The 18,033-nt window shown below is 40.8% G+C and overlaps 2 protein-coding genes across 4 annotated transcripts in view; one reads left to right on the top strand and one right to left on the bottom strand.

Annotated features, from left to right (window-relative positions):
* Positions 1 to 2,750, bottom strand: LOC144666882 (protein zwilch homolog). Its single transcript, XM_078528309.1, has one exon. It carries the CDS (start codon positions 2,700 to 2,702, stop codon positions 696 to 698), a length of 2,007 nt encoding a protein of 668 aa, XP_078384435.1. The 5' UTR covers positions 2,703 to 2,750; the 3' UTR covers positions 1 to 695.
* Positions 542 to 18,033, top strand: part of LOC144666884 (glutaminase kidney isoform, mitochondrial-like) — a 43,843-nt gene continuing 26,351 nt past the window's right edge. The window contains exons 1-9 of one of the 3 annotated variants that reach the window (XM_078528312.1): positions 542 to 579; positions 3,380 to 3,455; positions 4,030 to 4,151; positions 5,240 to 5,369; positions 6,340 to 6,419; positions 7,204 to 7,300; positions 7,950 to 8,016; positions 8,151 to 8,209; positions 8,307 to 8,339. In XM_078528312.1, the coding sequence (XP_078384438.1) occupies positions 3,396 to 3,455; positions 4,030 to 4,151; positions 5,240 to 5,369; positions 6,340 to 6,419; positions 7,204 to 7,300; positions 7,950 to 8,016; positions 8,151 to 8,209; positions 8,307 to 8,339 (648 nt within the window). In that variant the 5' untranslated portion in view covers positions 542 to 579; positions 3,380 to 3,395. Of the gene's footprint in view, positions 580 to 2,773; positions 2,979 to 3,379; positions 3,456 to 4,029; positions 4,152 to 5,239; positions 5,370 to 6,339; positions 6,420 to 7,203; positions 7,301 to 7,949; positions 8,017 to 8,150; positions 8,210 to 8,306; positions 8,340 to 18,033 lie in introns of those variants that run through there. The other 2 variants (XM_078528311.1, XM_078528313.1) reach the window with 2 other exon arrangements.

Below are 18,033 nucleotides of genomic sequence, written 5' to 3'. Positions count from 1 at the left end.
GACAACAGCTTAGCTGACTGCATTCTTAGAATTGCACAAAACCCAATTAATATTTTTACTGTTACTCACCCTTTATGTTAGGGTATTTGCATATATTTTTAGACAATTCTACAAAGTGCTACAGTGCTCAAAAAAAGTGTCATCCGGTCATCCCTGACAAGTAGATTTTTGTGCTGAACAAGTAATTTTTTATGCTCCCTTGTCAGTTGGTCAATGGCCTAGGCAAGTTGTAGCAGACTAAAATCAAGGCAAACCAATAAATTAGTCAGCAATTGTCCTGGCCAAGCAAAATTTGAGAGCTGCTTAACAGAAGGGCAAGCCGGAATTCAAGTTTTTTTCAACCCCTGGCTTATTTTTGAAGCTACCGGTATGCTATTGTACAACTTCATGGAAATGCATACAAAGTTCTCTTATTTCTCTTATTCTTACTACTACATATATATCTCTTGCAACCACAGGCAGACAATCCTCTGTGTTTGCGGCCGAGTGACGTAAGCATCACGCAGCCTCAAACACAGAGGATTGTCTGCCTGTGCTGCCACTTGAATCCATCAAAGGATTTGAAACACAAGTTGAAAGGTGAAAAAAGTAATATCAAGCGGATTAAAATTCCCACATTTATGTACTCCCTTTTCTCTTGGTACAAAGTTTTAACATATTAGGGAACATAATTCTTCCATCAATTGTCAGTACAGTTACCGAATAATTGGCATGAACACTTGCTTAGCACAGGAAAGAAAATAGTGAAATTTATCCTTGTCTGGGTCAAAGTCTTCATCATTCAGTTCAGTGTCATCATAAGCAGGGCTTTCAGAAGTACCAGCATTTCCTGGAGCGCTCGTACTTAGCTGAACAATGGTGGTATGGCTTCCAATCTTTGTCTTGGACCTGATCGCAACACACCACACGGCGGGATTAGATGAAGCACAGATACTCTTCACAGCTTCTCCAGAAGTCGATCCAAACGCCGGCAGCGACAGGGAGAACACAGGTTGTTGACTGTCAGGGTGTGACTGGTAATATGTAAGCGCACTCTGTGTCAAGGCTCGCAGGTTTTCATGGCCTAGTCTCGTAACAGACTTTGCTGTAACAACCATCTCTAGTGTCTGATGAAGTTTCTTGATGTTCGAGACTCTGGTGCGGAGCGGGACATTGTTATCCAAATAGCTTGCCAGTTGTCCCATGGTTGCCAGCTCCTGGTGAATGAAATACTGAGTATAATCTCTGGCAAGCTTTTCACAGCCAATTTCTACCAAGCACTTGATGGCTGAATCGGGAGAAAGAAACTGCTTGGCTTGGTTCTGAAGTTTCTGCTGCTGTTCTTTTGTTTCAAACTGCAGCAAATCCCTAATGAACACTGCTATAGACGTCTTGTTTGAGCTGTGGATGACTGGTTGACATCTGTTACTGAATAGTGCTACACTGCACATTTGCAATGAAGCAATGAGATCATCTTCATCAATGCAATCTTTCAATAAAAGCCAAAGTCGTTCAGTGAAGTCCAAATCTTTGCGAGCAAACTCTTGGAATGTTAAGTGAGCCATTGACGCCTCGGCAAAGGTGCGTTCTTCTTCCCCTTCTTCATGATCTTCTTCAAATGTTGGTGAAAATACATTGCTGGAGCTTAACTTGGTAAAGAATGCATCCATTTGTGAAGCAACAGGATTTGCATTGGCAGCTACAGGTGCTGGCCAGGGAAAATCTTCATTCTCTAAGACCTTGGAAAAATGATCAGCCCGCACCAATTCCAGGTACAATGAATGTGTGGCGAGATGGACACTCCCTGGAATGCTCTTAATGTGAAGAACACCATCGCATGAGTGTGGATGAGGTTGGAGAAGAGAGTGAACCCCACTCCATGTCAACTCTACAGCAATTGTACTGTTGCTGCATTCTTGACTGTTGGAGCTTGAAGAACCCATCACCTCATGAAGAGCGTAGCCATGGGTCTCGACAAAGGCTGTGGAGGAACTTGACGACAGATGATGACGCAAAAAGAAACTCAGCTCTGGTAGATCTTCTTTAGTCGTTATGGGCTCACTCCTGCTGGTGTAGATCACAGTCCTCATAGAATTTCTTTCAACAGTTTCAATGTCCTTACTTTTGTCGCTGTTAGAGTTTCCGTCAGGGACCATGCCTAGATAAGTTATCCCTTGGGGATTGTTCCCATCTATGCACACCCATACCTCCAAGGGTTGCAAAGAGATTCTCAGTGTATTCGCATAGATAGAGAGGAAGTATCTCGCGCTTTCTAGAGTAGCTGGGTGAATATTTTCCTGCGACAAGAACCACTCGGTGATACAACCTTTCTTATCTGCACTAAGCTTATCATCTTTGTTTACGCCGGCATAAGGTTGCAAGGGCTCACTGTTTGTGAGATAAAACATCTCTTGCGAAAGCGGTGTGCCAACTGGGACTCTTTCATTCTTATATCTTGTGAGTCGAGAGCTCGTTTGGTTTGGAGAATCCACAGTTTCGTCGCAATCTTGTAAACTTTTTCCAACGACAAGAAAACCACTTGAACTTTTACCGACAATTCTTCGCAATGGATGGTACGTTTTCGGCGGTATTACCCAAATGAGAAACTCGTGTTGTGAATCCGATGTCAGGAACTTTGTTTCTGTAACGTTTCCTGTGCTACTGTTGCTTAAATTCGTTAAAGTTTTTGCGAGAGAGCTGACATCTTCGCTAAAATCCTCCATCTTTCATCTTTCAAGACAAAAAGAGGCGGGAAGGAGAGAGTTGGATCCAGACCTCTCGCCAACTTGCGATTAATGATTAACGCCTGGTAGAAAACGTTGTGTTCAAGTGTTTGTCTGTGCATAAAAAGTAAATAATATGGCGCTGATTACACGTGTTTGTCAACGAACTGTAAATATAGACTGTAACCCACAGTTTCGGCGGGTATTTCGAAGACTTGGGTGTTTGTTAAAACCATTTTCGCGGCATTTTTATGGCAACAGTAGTGGAATAGGCAGGTAGGTTTTTAAATTTGTGAAACAGACATGCAGCCGGCATTGAAGTTCAATAAGCTTACTGTCTTTCCTTATCATTTAAATACGACCAATTTTTGCTGTTTTGTTTTTTTTTTTTGTTTTTTAGATTTTTTTTAAGCTTCGTTAATAATTTTAAGATGTAGGTAGTATTAAGACGTCTTCGATTCGAGATTCTGGAAGCGTGTTTCCCAAAAACCGCTTATATATTTCCATTGGTTCGTATTTTGATCTTCTCTATGAAAGACCGGAGTATTTGTCCTGATCGGTAAATCAATGACATGGCATTTTCAAATAGGTAGTATTTTTTGTGAAAAAGCTTTATTTTGTATAAACACTAAATAGAGAATAAATATTTTTCTGATATTGTACATGTCCCATTATAGTGTACCAGATAAAGATATGATATACCGTGTTTTCAAAAATGAAGATGGTAATGTGCCTGTTGCAAGATTTATTGCCGTAAGTAATTTTTGTGTTGTTCCAGAAAATGTCCATACCCCTCCCACAGAAGGTTTTTGGGTTTTGATCCCCTCCCCCTCCCTATGGAAATAATTATATAATTTATATGTTTATTATAATTTATAATTATATATTACATGTATTAATTATAATTATGTGAACTGATTTATATGTACTCAGTGAACACTAGGAAGAGATAAGTGAGGGCAGGGTTGGCAGACTTGGCATAGTGGTGAGAGCACTCACATCCTACCAATATGGCCCAGGTTCGAATCCCCCCCCACCCCTCCGTTCCATATGTGGGTACCCATATGTGTTTGTTGTTGGTTCTTGCCTTGCTCCGAGGGTTCTTCTCCGGGTTGTTCGGTTTTCTTCCCACTTGAAAAACCAACATTTCTAAATTCCAATTTGACCTGGATGGAAGACCCGCATGAAAACCAGCTAGCGCTGATGTGATATCCTTTCTAACTTTAGCCATTTTTTTAATTTAGTTGAAAATATAGTGTTTCTCTTTATTAGGTAATAAATGATTTTAACACTATCCTCTTCATATATTTTGATATTATCTTTTTAGGCTTTAAGAGAAGCTGGTCTAAGAGTTAAGGATCCAAGACTGAAAGAAACAATGACAAACTTTCAGCAATATTTGCAGCAAGAAAATTTTGAAGGTTTTGTGGATGAAGCAACATTCAGAAGGTATAATTAATTAATCAATCAACTGATTATCAATTATTAGTTAATTAATTATCAAATAAATCAATTGATTATTAATTTTAAAAAATTATGGCACAACAGCCAACTTGTTCTTCTGGTCCAGGTTCGAACCCTGGCCGGGGCGCTGCGTTGTGTCCTTGGTCAAGACACTACTCTCACAGTGCCCCTCTCCACCCAGGCAACCCTCCATTTTTTTTTTTCCTTAGTGGCCATTTGGTCACCAACTGCTCAAGTTTGGTCGCCAGTGACAAATTTTAGTTGCCAAATTAAGCTCATACTTTCAATCCTTCTTCTCAATTTTAGTCCCCAGGCTGGCGACTTGGGTTCCAATATAGTTGCCAGCTCCAAAATTTTAGTCGCCATGGTGACTAAAATGGTCTTAACTTGGAGAGTTGCCAGGTGTATGAATAATGGGTACCAGTGCAATTTAATGCTGGGGGTACCGGTAACCCTGCAATGGACTAGCATCCCACACAGGGAGGAGTAGAAATACTCCTAATTGCTTTGTGTTACTGAAACTGAACCACCATGCTCGAATGCAGACAACTGGCTTTTAAAGTAAGTAAGTAAGTAAGTAAGTAAGTAAGGGGGGGGGGGGGGGGGGGGGGGGGGGGGGGGGGGGGGGGGGGGGGGGGGGGGGGGGGGGGGGGGGGGGAGAGAGAGAGAGAGGGGGGGAGAGAGAGAGAGAGAGAGAGAGAGAGAGAGAGAGAGGAGGAGGAGGAGGAGGAGGAGGAGGAGGAGGAGGAGGAGGAGGAGGAGGAGGAGGAGGAGGAGGAGGAGGAGGAAGGAAGGAAGGAAGGAAGGAAGGAAGGAAGGAAGGAAGGAAGGAAGGAAGGAAGGAAGGAAGGAAGGAAGGAAGGAAGGAAGGAAGGAAGGAAGGAAGGAAGGAAGGAAGGAAGGAAGGAAGGAAGGAAGGAAGGAAGGAAGGAAGGAAGGAAGGAAGGAAGGAAGGAAGGAAGGAAGGAAGGAAGGAGTCTTTACTGTAATCACATGACCGTAATGTAACTTGTACAGCACAGTCTGTCACTTCTAGAAATGATGAAAAACACTTTTGATTGGTTTAATTTCAGATCCATCCAGAAAAATATTGTCTTAATAGAGAGTGCTCTTCGTGGAGACCTTGTAATTCCAGAGTTTAGTCGATTAACAAAGCCTATTGAGGAAATATACAATAAATGCAAAGAAAATAAGGAAGGAAAGGTGATGTTTGTTATTTTAAGAGTACTGTTTACTTGTAATTGCATAATTATACAATCATATTGAACCCTGTTTGTAGTGATGATACAAAAACATTTTCAAGAGGGCTATATGAGAAAGGATGCTATAGATATTTGACTGTGCATCTGAGGAAATGATTTTGAAGGATTCTTTATCATTTATGATTAAATTACAGGCTAGTCAGTTTGTTCCCCATATATGCATGCACTTCCCGGGGGGGGGGGGGGCACTTCCTATAAATGGGCTAATGGGGATGTGCTGCTGGATGGGGGTGCATTTTCATGACTGGACTGACTATAATGGGGTCGCCTTTTCAAGCATTTTTTATAGGGTGACTGGAATGGGGTCACACTTTTTCGGGATAATTTTTGAGAGTAAGAAAATTCTGGCAAGTTGTGAATACGTTTCTGTTAGAGTTCGTCTGTTTGACGTGCCAATAGTTGAATAGGTATGTTCGTTTCTTTGATCGATTTTGTCGTTTCCCTCCCTATGTGTCAATTCATTTTAGAATGACTTAGTCAAAAGGATTTATACGGTAGACGCAAAAACAGAAAGTGACTAAGTTGAAGTCGTGAAAATTACATTTACCCAAAAGTAACTAAGATGGGGTCTATAATTGGCCATACAATATGACTATAATGGGGTAGGGGTTCTGAGAGGCCAGCGGCACATACCCAACAAAAATTGACCCAAGTCCCCCCCCCCCCCCAATGCACTTTTACATGTAAGTCTCTAAAATGTCAAGGAAAATGGTTTTTTAGTGTTTCTTCTCATATCCCCATGGCAGTCAAGGGTAGATCAATGCTAGCTCTGATCAAGACATGCTTAAAGCAGAGAGGTGTATAACTGGTAATGTTACTTTTCTTGCTTAACCCATTGACACCTGGAGATTTTCCAAAAATAGCACTTTTTAGACATTGACATTTAGGCAATGATGTTGAATTCTTTGCAGGTTGCTGACTACATTCCTCAGTTGGCAAAGTTTGACCCTGAACTGTGGGGCGTGGCTGTTTGTTCCGTAGATGGACAGAGGTATATTTACTGTACTATACATAAACTATTCAAGTTGGCAGTGATTAATTTATTTTGTTGGTGTGTTAATGTCCTATTCAAAATGTTGGCTCGTCATGTCCAGCTGGCATCGTGAAAGCAGAGCAAATCCTGGGAATGAGGTTGGGCGAGCTCAAGACCTGCTCTTACCTCCTTTACACAGAATCACCAGGCCTCACAGAAAATGTGCACACCCACCATCTCCAGCATTAAGCATTGATAGCAAAAATAAGAGCACTTGAGGCCATCAAGGCCACAGGTTGTGCTGTTATCTTACCAAAACTTCGAAAACTTGCCATCCAAGCTTTTTAGTACACACCTATATGTAATTAGCCTCTTCACTTATAATGAGTATCAAACATGAAGTTGTTTTTGATAGCTGGAAATGAACAAGTCAGAGTGACCCCAATCTACCAAAATGATGACAAAACCAATAAAAAATTTATGAAATTATAGACCAGTTTCTATATTTCTTTTTGCAAGGTAGCGAGGCATGGTATCCTAGCCTAGGTAGATCTAGATAGCACTTTGGTTAGCCTAAATAGCACTACGGTTAGCCTATAGTTAGCTAAGGTAGCTTGTGGTAGCCTTTTTATTTGGAGTAGGGATTTTTGCATCGCATGCCTTGCTGCCTCGCACATTTTTAAGATGAGTTCCAACATTATAATGAGCATGAGATGACTGTATATTGCAACATGGTGTCACAATTACCAAAATAAGGCTAATAGTAATAATAATATATTCGTCATTCCTTCTTTGGTTCAAGATTTGCCATAGGGGATTACAAAGATCATTTTTGTCTTCAGTCAGTGTCTAAATGTCTTCACTACCCAATTGTTTTAGAGGATTTAACAGCAGAAGTGGTGAGTACGTAGCTTATTGTACAATATTGTTGTTCCATGCAAGGAAGGAGGAGGCATAGATTCCAACCCTTTTAGAAGGAAAAAAGGTAGCATTTTTAGCACTGAAGGTGCAAGCCTCTAGGGGAGTCTGGGGGCATGTTCCACCGGGAAATTTCGCAAATTTAGGTTCTCTCAGGGCCCTTGCCCATGGCCAGTTAGTATGAAAAGTGGCTTTTGCTGTGAAGGATAATCTACTTTTTTGGACAACTGGCCATGGGTGGGACTGTTGTCAAGCCCCATTATGGTATTGATGAACATTTAATCCCTTTATAAAAAACACTCTTAGAACATAATAACCAACAGTGTTCCAAACCCCTCCTTCTTAACCAAAAAAATATAACCCCCAAATACCTCCCTGACTCAAATTTGTACTCGGGTTCTCATAGCTGTGTTCTAGCAGAGCCCGGGTGCCACAGGCAGCTTACTTTGTCTTTGGGTGACTTGTATATATTCTTACACTAGAGCCTTCATGCCCCCCTTTCTCCTTGGACATGAATCTCAGGAATTCATTTAGGAATCTGATGTTTGTTGTGGTTGTCATTGCTTGGACAGATTCTTTGTATATTAAATCAAACTTTATCCATGTCTTAATTTGTCTGCGTTGTTGCAGGTGCATGAATATGTTGGAAAAGAACCCAGTGGTCAAACATTTAATTATTTACACTTGAATAATCATGGTTAGTACTAAATCTTATTAATTAATACTTTAGTTTAACTGGTCAAATTTACCAGGTCAGCTAGGTTTTTCTATTGTAAGACTTAATATTTAAATAATAATTATTCTGATAAAACATCATTTTTTCTCTCCTAGACCAACCTCACAATCCAATGTTAAATTCTGGTGCCCTGGTTCTGTGTGCACTTCAAAAGGTACTGACATATTGCATTTTTATTATAAAATCAAAATTGAAAACTCTCATCACTGCTTTGCATGCTATGCAAACTTGTTTGCATTTTTTTTTTTCAGCCTGAGCTGCCGTTGTCTGACAGATGTGAATATGTAAGTACAGAGTACGTACAGTGAATGATTACCGGTAACTGAAATGTACCTTCTTAATACCAATTACATGTATATAATGAACAATAATTATTATTGTGTCCCAAAATAAACTTAACAAATATTAGGGAGATGTGTTCGACTAAGAAGAAAATAAAACTGTGTGTATCTTTTAAGATAAGACACCACTGAGATGAAAATAAAAAATATTTATAAAATCAACATTTTTTAGCTTGTATTTCTGTAGCAGACATTTTCCAAATGCGTTTACAGGGGCATGTACCCACCTATCTGAAAAGCTTACTTAAGCTTACTAGCGAGACTCATTCACGAAATACAAGATATGCCAATTTTAATATTGTTCATCCAGTTATAAAACGATTAACTGAAGGTGGCAGAACTTTTACCGTGACTGCTTGTAAAGAATGGAACAGCCTACCCCTATCTATGCGAAAATTGTCAACAATTAAAGCTTTTAGGAACTCTCTTTGGAAGAGAATTTTTAAAGAACAGCAGTTTTTAAATCATTTTATTCTGTAATTTAGTTACACTTTTATTCTTTTTACCTTTTTAATATTTTATCTCGTATTTCTTGTATTTTTATTCGTAATATTTCATAGTTTTAGTTTATCCATAGTTTTAATATTCGTATTGTTCTGAGTATTTTTATATTTTATTGTAAATAATAATTGAGGGCCACTGGAATCCGTGGCACTTTCCGCCATTTCGTTTGATTCATTTGGTTGGTAAAACTGAAAATCTCGTTATTTTATATTTTCCGTTTTCGATAGTTGGATTATCCTCGTTTATTTTATCCTGCGCTTTCTCCGTTTTTCATATTTCTTTTTTCTAGTACCGTCTAATCATTTATCCTTTTACCCATTTCTTTATTCAAATTTCTATTTTCCCTTTATCAATATTTTGTTTTTCTTTTTTCCTTTTTCTTTTTTCTTTTTTTCTTTTTCTCTATTTCTTTTTTCATTTTACCTTCTTCCTTTTTACTTTTTTCTTTATTCTTTTTCTTCCTGTCTTTTTTTCTGTATTTCTTTTTCATTTTACCTTTTTCCTTTTCCTTTCTGCCATTTTTCTTTTCTTTCAATCGCTTACCCAGTAACCTTGTAACCTTTGCTCGCAAATTTCGCGCCATTTTTCGCCATTTCCATGTGAGCTTCATTTGGTGCCTAGTGGTCTTCATGATCAAATTCTGACGTGGAGAACTTTGTGCAAGTCCAAAGCAGAGAACAAGTTCTTTAAGTAAAGCTCAATAATAGCACGATTACTGTGTTGTCCAAGGTGTTTAGCCTGCAGGCCGAAACGATCTATCTAATCGGTGATGACAGTGTGGTAATGCCCGATCCAGACACAATGGTTTTCAATGTTGCGGGCATATTATCCTTAATCTGTTACATACGAAGTACATGGTCAGCAAATAACTGGCAAGCAGGACCCCATCGACAAGTTACCCGTTCCCTTTGGAAATCGTTATTCGTACCAATCATCTTATTTGGCCGCCGGCACAAGCGGCAAAAAGTGAGAAACCAGCTGCAGTAAGAAACAGTCGCTTCCCTCGCGACGGGAATTTACTTTCAAGTCAAGCAGAGAACATGTTTAAACTGGCGCAAGAATATTATTATCTCCGAAGTTGTGGATGGTAAACCTTTACACACATGTAAATTAGGAGTTGTGGCACAAACCGTGACAACTCGCTCGGCTCGCCCTGGCTCGCCTCGCTCCTTGTCACAATTTGTGTCCACAACTCCTAATTTACATGTGTGTGCGGAACGCAAGACGCCTTTCTTACCCCTCTCGCGAAACGAGTTGCAAAAAAGGCGTTGGCGGCACCTCTAACGGCCCGCAGCAACAGAGAGCGCCACCTGTGTGCTATATTTATTTTTCAATTGAACAAATAACACCTCAGGGTAAATGGAGCCAACGAGAGATGTTTTTCAACCAAAAGGACCGAGAACGAGAAAGTTTTACATCCAAAACGAAAAAATTTTTGATCGATATTTACAACAATATGTAAGTGTTGACATGACAAAATTTATACACGGCTTGGTTGTAGCAATTTCAAAACTGAAAACTAAAGAGCTTAGCAAAGAAATTTTTGAAGAATTGTTGGAAAGAGACTTTACTTTAAAAAAAAGTATGAAACTGAAAAAACCAGAACTTTTTGGAAAAAGTGAAGACTTACCCAACAGTGAAAAAAACGAAGAATTTGTTCCAATAACGACAGTTTTACCAAAAAAATCGTTGGATTATCTTACTTTAACAAAATATCATGAAGCTTTTTTGAGGTTAGGAGAAGTGTACGACTATGTCTATGATTTTGAAAAAATTCCGGAAAATTTAAGGCAAAAAAAACTGAAATCGCTAAGCAAATCTTGGCTAAAGCTAACAAAAAAATCTGGAAAGCAGTCGTGGAAATGGAACTAAAGAAAAAGCAAAAAAAATGGGTAAACAAATTAATTAACTGCCGGAAGAAGAGCCGACAGACTGAACTTCGTACCAATCATTTAAACCAACCATTGTACTTTAGGGCGACGAACCTTTAATTGACAAAAAAGGTTTAAGCTTGCGACTTTTTTTTTTATAAAAGAAAACAACATTAAAAAAACCTTCGCTAACGTTAAACGCGCTAAAACCATTTTTTCTGACCGTTTACAGACACAAAAAAATGGTTGCCCTGCTAGCGGCACGCAAAATCGCGAGCGACTTACGTGAGTTGCGTGACATTTTCAGAGAGAGCCTGGAAACCATATTTCTAGTTCTCAGGCCCTTGGACGAGCAGAAAGAAACATGGCGGCCTAATCAGGATTTAGTGTTTGGGCCGATAAAAAACGAAACAGAACAGATATTACAAAAAAAATACGCTCAGTTAACGCGCTGTAATTTTTTGTGCCCCCACAGAAGCTGGCGAAGTGAAGCGAAGAGAAGAAATCGAGAAATAACAGGATTTGATCACAGAAGTTTAACGATCGATCGAAAGAACTTTCCCGAAACATCGGACTCAATCGGGCCTGTTTATTTTTTTTCTGCTTCAAGCATTGCTTCCACGACTTGATATGTTATCTGTCTGACCTCATTTTGCCAAACGGGAGTAGAAAGTTCGGTTAAAATAAAGCAAATCGCTTGGAAAAGCACCAACATTTTAGCCTATTTACCAAACTTTACCAAGTGTCTAATTAATGATGACATCATCCTGATGCCCAAAAGCGCATGCGTACTTGCTCAAAATAGGTGAAAGGGTACCACAAGTGAAAAACGTGACAAAGTGAACTATATATAAGTAAACGCGGCCGTAACTTTTTGTTAGTTCACAAATTCTGGTGAAGTCAAGGGAGGTAGTGGATGGCCAACCACTTGAATCCTGTTATAATGGCTTGTGCGGATGGTGAATTACGGGGTATAGGGGGACTCCTTTCAGTGGGAGATACCCCTGGGTGAACCCGCCTCGGCCCTACTGATAACGTGGGGGTGCTCAGAAATTCCTCGGGATTTCAAACCTCGGCAGAGGTAAAAATGTGGGACAGCCGCCTTGTCAGCGGCGGGGAAAAAGTCCTAGCCGGGGCTAGGCAAGAAACAGCCAACGAGCACCCCCCGACCAGGGTTTTGCCCTTTCGTTTGACCTGTCACGCAACGTCACGCGTGACTGTCACGCTCTGTGTCACACAATGTCACGCTGTGTGTAACACAATGTCACGATTTGTGTCATGCGTTAATTTTATTTTTCTGAACACTCAGATTAAATCCAGTGTTTATTTTCTCAAATCTGATTTCGACTCTGCTGATATTCTTTTTTTTAACCTATCTAATTCTTCTTGTCGAATTTCCTGTCTCAGTTTCTCAATGTCAGGCTGTGGGGATGACTTTTTTTGGCTTAAATTTTTTGTAAGGTGCATGCGAACAGTCTCTTTGAGGGCCATGTAACGAGAATATTCATCCAAAATAATTTGAAACTCTTTGTCATCAACTTTATTGTCAATGAGAGCGGCAGAAACAAGTCTATTGACAGTTTCCCGTTTGGCAACAGCAAGAGAAGTAATTTCATTATTTTTCATAATTTTTGGTTCAAGTTTTTTGCTCGCTCCAGTGAAAGCGGCTGACAAAACGCCTGTAATTGCAGCACATGCTGCGAGAGGAACGCTTACCGGCAAACCAACGACTGTTACCGCTGTTCCAAGGCTGGAAGCAGAGAGAACACTGGACAAACCACCCATTGAAATTGCGGAATAATGAAAAAAAGACTTCACCTTTTTATACTTTTTCAAAACAGCTCGGTATTTTGCAACTTCTTTGTCAAATTCTGAACAAATTTGATTGATTTTTGTTAACCTAAAGTTTTCTGGTTGATTTGGCAAAGCGGGATACAGTGTTTGTTTTACGCTGTTTTCTTCGCGATCACCATAAGCAGGGGCACTCGGGAGAACATTAGCAGATGACATGGTCTCGTATACATAAAAGTTATTTTTGTATTTAATTTAATTCAATTCCAACTCATATGTAAGATTTGTGCCGTTAAAATCGAATGGCTTTCCATTCTCATCTCTAATCGAAAGAGTCAGAGATGATACATTTTCTTCAGCAGAAACGTCGCGCAAGACGTTAAAATGTGTATTTTGGTAATAAACTTTTTCATACGGTTTTCCACGTATGTCAAAAAACGCTAAAAGGCTTGATGGCTTACCATTTAGCAAGCTTTGTTGCTTGTCGATAAGGTCACAGTTGATGAAGTAATTTTTAGGATTTGAAACATTATTTACCTCAATTGTTTCAAAAAATTCCTTTTCAATACTTGCGTAATTCTCAAACCCAGGCAAATTAAAGAACTTAATAAGACTTTCGTTCAGTCCAAAAGCTTTTAAATTGGGCTCTTTTGCTTTTATTATCAATGAACGGCCTGCAATGCCTTTTGTTACAGAAAACATGTTTTTCTCTGGAAATCCTTTTTCAAAAATACTCCCAATGTCATCGAGTGAGAAGTTTCCTTGCCGTATATAACGCGCCTTCTCTTCCTTGTTCACTTGTTTATAAAAAACTATTCCATCCTTTTCCAAACTATTCCAGCTGTTGTAAAGAGAACAACTTAAAAGCCGGATATAGCTTGGTTTTGGAATAGGCTGGTCAAAATAAACAGTGTTCGGATTTTCTTTTGTGGTAACAGTCAGCACAACCATTTTTATATTAAATAAAAATAAAAAATGTTTAATATAAAAGAGGACCATGGATGCAAAAACAAGAGGTTTTATGAAGTGGATGAAAACCCCAGAAGCAACTACAATTTCTAAAGCGGCAAAAGACAATGCATGGAAACCTTTTCTTGCAAAATATCCAAACGCTGACCGAACAAAATTTGTTGCACAGGTTGAGTTCGCGTACAACCACACAGCAACGGCAGACATTTATTACAAGGCAGGGCAAGGCCATTTGATAAATGTTTTTGGCTCTGACAGCAAATATTGGAGCCCAGAGATGAAAAAAGCACTGGGGGTGAATCAAATTTCAGGCGGTTTTCCACAACAGCTGTCACCAAGCGGCGCAAAAGGCTCATCTTTGCCAATTCCCGCGGTTGGATTTCACGAAGCCGCACCGAGTTTGAAAAAAATATTTAACAGCCAAATAAACATCTACGTCACACCAGACCAATATTTCACAACGAAATTAAGAGAGATTTTTCAAAAAACAAAACTGAAGCATACATCAGGAAAAGAGTCAAAAAGGTGGCTTGCTAGCCAAAATATGGGCTATTGGCCACAGCAACTTAACTTTGCGGTATGGTGCGCGACAACAGGCTGCGGTATAAGTCGAGACATTTTCGATGAAGAGCACTCATCTCTTAGCTTGCCACCGATTGTGCGTAATTTTTATCTTTTTCACGTTTATTTCACGATAAGGCGAATATTGTTTCAGATGGGGGGAATTCAGAGCGTAAGCGCCTTGCCAGGCGACCCCACTTTTAGCCAGTTCGACAACAAGTACGACGTGGCTTCTTACAAAAGAATATGCGCTGAGTTCGGTGTCGACCCGTCAAGCGATTTCCGTTTCACAACAGGCGCAAACCACGGACTTGGTAACGTTTATATCTGGATTACTAACATTGGACCAAACAAAACTGGAGCAAAATACCCCGATTACGATAAATTTTCGGACGAAGGGGGAGCTGCAAGCAAAGGTAACTTGATTCAATACATCGAGCCAGACGACGCTGCATATGCACAGGCAGACTGGTTTTGTCCTAACGGCACTGAAGGGCTTACTCAGGCAGGTTTGTCGAGAGTAAACCAGTCGATAGAGGCTTTTGTCTACTGTATTCTCGGTTCGCAGGTCAACGTTCGAAGTAGCATACTTGGAACAGGCGGCCGTGCAAAGGAAGCGCAAAGTGAGTTCCTCGTGTTGGTTGAAGACGCTATAAGGCAACCTGATCTGGCAAAGTCGGTCCAAAGATACCAATTAGCCATCGACGAAGCTAAGGTTCGGCTTAACCTTGCAGTCTGCCCAGGTGCCTGGCTGATGCCCGCTCGAATGGTGATAAACACAGAAAGCGTTGTTGGCTACAATAACCAGCTTAAGCAGGCTGTTGTTGGGATGAAATTAGGAGTGAATGATGAGGTTAATAAAGCTACAAAAAAAGCAGCTCTTAAACTGATGGCGGGAGGAAAATCAAAAATCAACCCACCAAACAGCCACCCTTCAAATCCTATACACAAGAGCGCCACAGCAAAAAAAAATTGGACACCCGCCGCAAGCGCTGCTGAAACACCAGCTAGGGACCTTTACGGTCCCCGTCCAAAGGACGGCAACGCGCAAAGCGCTAAACCTACGAAGGCCGTAGCCAATGATTCACACGAAATAAACAAAGCAACTGTCGCTGTTGGCGCGGTTGGAGCAGCAGCTTTGCTCTACACCCTTATGCGCTAACGTCTCTTTTTGATGTATTTTTCAACAAGAAAAGCAACCACAGCAAGGATAAGCAGCCAGGTGTGCTCTGCAAGAAATCCAATTACTTGACCAGCGGTTTTGAAAAGAAATTTCGCAATCGAGCCAATGAGACCAGGCAGAGCTGATGCTACCTTTGAGCCAATATCACTTAGGCCTTTCCCCAACGCTTTGCCGGTGGCCTTCAAAGAGTTTGTAATGGCACCAATTACAGAACCAATCGTGACACCAGCAGCAAGAAGTATTGCTGTTACTGTCACGCCATATTTTTTGAAGATCTCTTTGATCCTCTCACGAAGTGGAAGCGCCCTTTCTCTTTCTGCAATCTGCGTTTGCAAACGCCCGAGCTCCTCGGTTCTTTCTGCAACTCTTTCTTCCGCAGCTTGTTTGTTAGTGGGGGATGCATTCTCATCCTCTATAACAGCTTGATCTTCCTCGTTTTGGCGCTTGAGCTCATCTTCTTGCTCTTTAAGATCATTTAACGCTCTTGTGTCGTTGAGCCTTTCTTGCAAAGTGTTTCTTTCGCTCTCTTTGGCAGCGATGCCTGCCCTTAGTTGGACGACTCGTGTTTTTTCTTTTGCTATTTGCTTAACTTGTTTTTCAAGAGCAGCAACTTCTTTTTTTTGTTTTCAAAATCCTTTTCAAGATTTTTTTTCAGTTGCTTAAGTCTGCGCAATTCTGATTCATTTTCAACATTTGACCCAAGTTGTTCCATCTTGGCATCTATTCGCTCGATTCTTATTCTGAAATCTTCTACTTCTTGGGTGGCTTTTTCTTTCTGCATGTCAATTGTTTCTGCCTGTTGTATTTGACTTTCAGCTTCTCTTAATCTTGGTCTCATTTCTCTTATTTCTTCATTGTCTTGAGCAATCAGAGATTCCGCTTCTGGCCCAAGGGGGGCTTTAAACTTGTTTGTGAATTTTTTGAGAAGGCCAGTTCCGTCTTTTTTGAAAATTTCGGTCTCGCCACCTTTTGATCCAAAGGATACAATTGTAGTTTCATTGCCACTCTTTTTGCTAAAACCTATTGGGCCTAATTTTGCGAAGTTCACTTTGGGGAATTTTCTTTTGATAAAATCTTTAGCTCTGCCAATCATTGCCGGTTTGTCATCTTGATGAATAAAGCTTCCCAAAAAAGGTGTTTCTTCGTAGGATGTGTCTGGCAGCCCGCTCTGTTCGTGCTGCATCGTTTGCATTTCATGTTGTTCACCCCCATGGTAGGGTGTGGATGCCTCCCCGGGCTGAAATGGTCGGGTTGTGTCGACCTCTTGTTCCTCTTCATCATCGTTATCACTGTTGTGGTCAAGATCTCGGTCCAAATCATGGTCCTCGTATCCAAACTCACCACCACCTTCCGCCATCACGTAATTTATATATATTTTCAAATTAAACTTTTCAATTTAACAATAAAACCAATCGAGAGATGGCTGCTGTTCAAGAAAACCTTCGACCGGGACGCACAGAGAAAATACTCGGCGCACTGAAAGCCGAGCGCGCTGTAAAACGAATCACTTTTGACCGCACAGAAGCCAATCCAGAGGAAACGTTGTATGTTTCAGTGCCCAAGCTGAACGAAAACGAGGTCATTGTGCCCGGCTCGCTGGCGCTGCGCTTCAACATCGACTTGAGCGGAGGCCATGCCAACAACTTTCTGGTTGACAACGTCAGCCGAGCTCTGGTCGACGATTTTGTTGTAAAGTACGAAGGCACCGTCGTGCAGGACACGGTTGGCTATGACATCTACAAAATATTTGAGGATTTTTTCCTTTCGCAGGAGGAGCGCGACGACAGGGTGCCAGAGGGCATTCAGAGCGAGGACCTTAACAAAATTCGCTCAAATGCTGGCGATAAGAAAACTTCAGGTGTGGACGCAGAAAAAAAGCTGAATGAGATATATGGAAATAAATACCGCATCCGCCTGGATCACCAGATTTTAACTGACCATGGGGCATTTTATCCTCAGGCACTATACAACGATCTTGTGTTCGAACTGAAGCTCGCGGCAGCCGAACATGTGGTCAGAGGCTCAGATACAACAAAACTAAAATACAAGTTGACAAACATCCAGCTGGAGTACGAGATGATAAGAAGCGAGGAAATTGCAGATGAAGCGTTCAGCGCTTATTCGGGCGGCAAAGAGTTCGCTTACGACCACATCCAGCGTGTTAAAGTGGTGACTTTTGCAAAAGGCTCCGACACACGTCTGAATCTAAGGGTCAACCCGCAGAGGAGGTCCATGAAAGGTATCTTGCTCCTATTTATTGAGCAATATAACAAAGGTGCAAGGAGCTCGGAAAAGTACATTAACCCGGACCTTACAAAAGTAAGCATCACTGTCAACGGCTCGCCAAACATGCTGTACAACAACGGCATCGAAGGAATGGACATTTGGGGAGAAGTTAAAAGATTCTACATGAAAGAAAAAAATAAAACGCAGCACATGACTCTGCAAAAGTTTTACACAGAAGACAAGTTTGGCCTTCTTATTGATCTGCGTTCCATGGCTGACCACTCGATGCACGGAAGCGGCACGCGCCTTGTGAACACAAAGGACGGTGTCCAGCTTGAGCTAGAGAGGAAAGCAAGCGGCTCAGGTAATTTGAACTGCCACATTTACGTAATCAGCGACGCCCAAATGAATATACTTGGCAGGCAGTTAGAATCTGTGCTTTTATAATTTTTTCTTTGAAAAAGTGTACCTTAGGTACATATACGAACGAAGATGGATCCTGCCAATATACCCTTCAACGCCCTCATTGTGG

The sequence above is a fragment of the Oculina patagonica genome, chromosome 9 (assembly GCF_052425735.1).
Source record: "Oculina patagonica isolate OP01 chromosome 9, crgOcupat, whole genome shotgun sequence".
Taxonomy (NCBI): Eukaryota; Metazoa; Cnidaria; class Anthozoa; order Scleractinia; family Oculinidae; genus Oculina; species Oculina patagonica.
This window is presented reverse-complemented; position numbering and strand designations above follow the sequence as displayed.

What these genes read in the sequence shown, in the direction of transcription:
- LOC144666882 (XM_078528309.1), bottom strand. Translation starts at nt 2,702, where the DNA reads ATGGAGGATTTTAGCGAAGATGTCAGCTCTCTCGCAAAAACTTTAACG.